Genomic DNA, 2,779 nt, shown 5'->3' with positions numbered 1-2,779 from the left:
AGACACTCCAGAAGAGGGAGTCAGATCTTGTTACGGATGGTTGTGAGCCACCATGTGGTTGCTGGGATTTGAACTCTGGACCTTCAGAAGAGCAGTCGGGTGCTCTTACCCACTGAGCCATCTCACCAGCGGAAATGTTTTAAATACTTGGCATTCGGATGACTTTTTGTCACAAGCCCATCGCTCTGTTTTTGAATATTCACTATCCATTGCTGACATACTGTCCTGAATTGTAGGCCCGGGAGACAGACATCTTCAAGAAAAAGAAGAGGAAAGGGAGAGGGCAGGAGGACAGGTGAGTAGTGGCGCCGTGTCTAGGTTGTCACTGGCCACACCTTGTGCTGGGTTCCCTCACGGGTCCTTGAGTGTGGGCAGCACCCGAGCCCCCAGCCCAGTGGGTGTGGTCACCCCAAGGAAGCCTTGTCCCCAAGGGGCAGTGAGGGAGGCCCCACCTGTGAGAGCAGGTTGCTGTTGGGTCCTGTCAAGAAGAGCTTGGAGAACACTGCGGGGTGAGCTGGGGGCCATTTCAGTGTGGTGACATCTGTCAGGATCAGAGTGGAGAGGAAGGGTCACCATGGATATAGTGTTCCACGCGTTCCTGAAGCAAGAGACCCATGCGGCTGTGGGGGGCCTGCACAAGGGGAGGAAGCTCCAGGCTCTGGTCCTGCTCCTTGTTGTAACTGCTTGGCGCCTTTCTCCCTTTCAACACAGGAGATCTAAGAAGTCAGCTCCCAGCATTTTGTCAAGTGGACAGGTTGGACAAGTTGGAAAATTCAGAAATGGAACATTGATTCTAAGCCCCACTGACATCAAGAAAATCAACTCTTCCAGGGTAGCTAAATGACGTCCCTGTCAGCTCCAGAGAGGAACAGGAACAGTGGCGGTGCACGTGACACAGAACCTGCCAGAACCCTGTGCCTGCCCTTTCTTGTTCCACAGGGTCTTTGTCATTTGAGCAGTGAGTCTGCGGGCAGGCGGTGGCCCTGCTGAGCACTGGGCTGTGCCCGGGCTCCCCTCCTTTACTGGTTGCTGGTGTGGGCACACTGGTCCCAGTCCACTTTCTCAGAGTGTCCCTGTCTCTTAAATGTCTGTGAATGATGCTGACATGCCTTTTGGACGCGTGAAGACACTGAGCGCACTTGTTATCCATTGGTCCTGTGGGAAAGCGGTTCTGTTGTCAGCCTGCCACGAGTGTAAATCCACTTTGTAAGGATTTCCAAAAATACACCTGTGTAGTATGAGTGTCTGGCTGTTAAGTAGCACACAGGAAGTTCTAACTGGCTCCCCACACCTACTTGGAGCTTTGACCTCACAAAGCCGTTTTACAGTGATGTTACGCCTGCCTCGATGTCGGCATCTCCTCAGAGACTGAGGCGCCTTGAAGGAAAGTGTCCAGTGACAGGCAGTGCTGGCATTTCCCACCCTGGGAGTTCCTTGCCCGCCAAGCAGTGCAGACAGGCCTGAGAACCTTCAGGCTGTGGCCAGCTGTTAGGATGTTGTTAAGGATTCTCTGAGAGCGCTGCCAACACCTCACAAGATGGAATCCAATGTGCTAGATAATTTTTACATGATTTATTTAGGCTTATGTATTTGTAAGTAAGGGCACGCGTGCCACAGTGTTTGTGTGAAGTCACAGGGTCTGGCTCTCCCAGCATGTGGGTTCCAGGAATTGGACCTTGAAGGTCTTAACAGACCAGCACTGGGGAGAGAAATCTCGGCCTGAGAGGAGCTATGGAAGGTCACTGCATCCGCTGATTCCATCTTCTCCAGGGGAGCCTGCAGCTGAGGAGTGCCACCACCGTGAACCATCAGGCCTTAGACAGCTGAGAACTGCCATCTTGGACCAGAGTCCCAGTCCCAGGCTTTGGTTTCTGCCTTTTAATGTATTGTGTAAATATTTATGCTCAACCCTTAAGAAAGGCAGAGAAGGCCGGGCATGGTGGCGCACGCCTTTAATCCCAGCACTCAGGAGGCAGAGGCAGGTGGATTTCTGAGTTCGAGGCCAGCCTGGTCTACAAAGTGAGTTCCAGGACAGCCAGGGCTATACAGAGAAACCCTGTCTCGAAAAAACCAAAGAGAAAAAAAGAAAGGCAGAGAAGTTTACTGTGTAAATACTTGAAGCTCAGCATACTGACCACTAAGTGCTCTAAAAACATTTCAGAGGACAAAATGATGAACAAGCAGCTCTGTGCTCTGAGTACAGAGGATCAAGCTTAAGTTTGCTCTGGATAAAGATCCTGTTGAGGCCTCCAGCAGATTAACTGTAGCACTGGTTCTCTGCCTGTGGGTGGCACTTATCAGATATTTACAGCACCGATCATAACAATGGAAAAGTTACAGTTATGAAATAGCAATGCAATAATTTTATGGCTGGGGTCACCACACCATGAGGAACTGTATTAAAAGGTCACAGCATTAGGAAGGTTGAGAACCACTGCTCTATGGGAAAGCCATCCTTAGGGAAACAGGGTCATGCCTGAGTTCTTGTTCTAGCCATGGTACAGGACCTGGCTAGAACAAGAGTCGCCTCAAGGTTTGGCCCATTGCCGTGTAGGGCACACGACACAAGCAGGGCTTGCTAGGAGGGAAGTGGCCTGCACAGGAAACTCCCCGTGGCCAGGAAAGGACTGCCACATGAGTCCTGCCTGAGACCCCAGAGAGTGCCCAGGGGCTTGGATAATGCTGTCTTAGCCGACACTGACTTGGATCAAGGAAGCAAAGAAGCACTGTCTGGTACTGAATGCTCAGACTGATGGGAAGCTGACGCCACCGTGCCTCC

The 2,779-nt window shown here is 51.5% G+C and overlaps 1 protein-coding gene across 1 annotated transcript in view; it reads left to right on the top strand.

Annotated features, from left to right (window-relative positions):
- Window positions 1-1,988, top strand: part of C20H1orf131 (chromosome 20 C1orf131 homolog) — an 18,616-nt gene extending 16,628 nt beyond the window's left edge. Inside the window, exons 6-7 of the mRNA XM_021219950.2 lie at window positions 237-295; window positions 712-1,988. Of these exons, the coding sequence (XP_021075609.1) occupies window positions 237-295; window positions 712-844 (192 nt within the window). The 3' untranslated portion in view covers window positions 845-1,988. The remainder of the gene's footprint in view (window positions 1-236; window positions 296-711) is intronic.
- Window positions 1,989-2,779: the final 791 nt, after the last annotated feature.

Source organism: Mus pahari, chromosome 20 (assembly GCF_900095145.1).
Source record: "Mus pahari chromosome 20, PAHARI_EIJ_v1.1, whole genome shotgun sequence".
NCBI classification, from domain to species: domain Eukaryota; kingdom Metazoa; phylum Chordata; class Mammalia; order Rodentia; family Muridae; genus Mus; species Mus pahari.
This window is presented reverse-complemented; position numbering and strand designations above follow the sequence as displayed.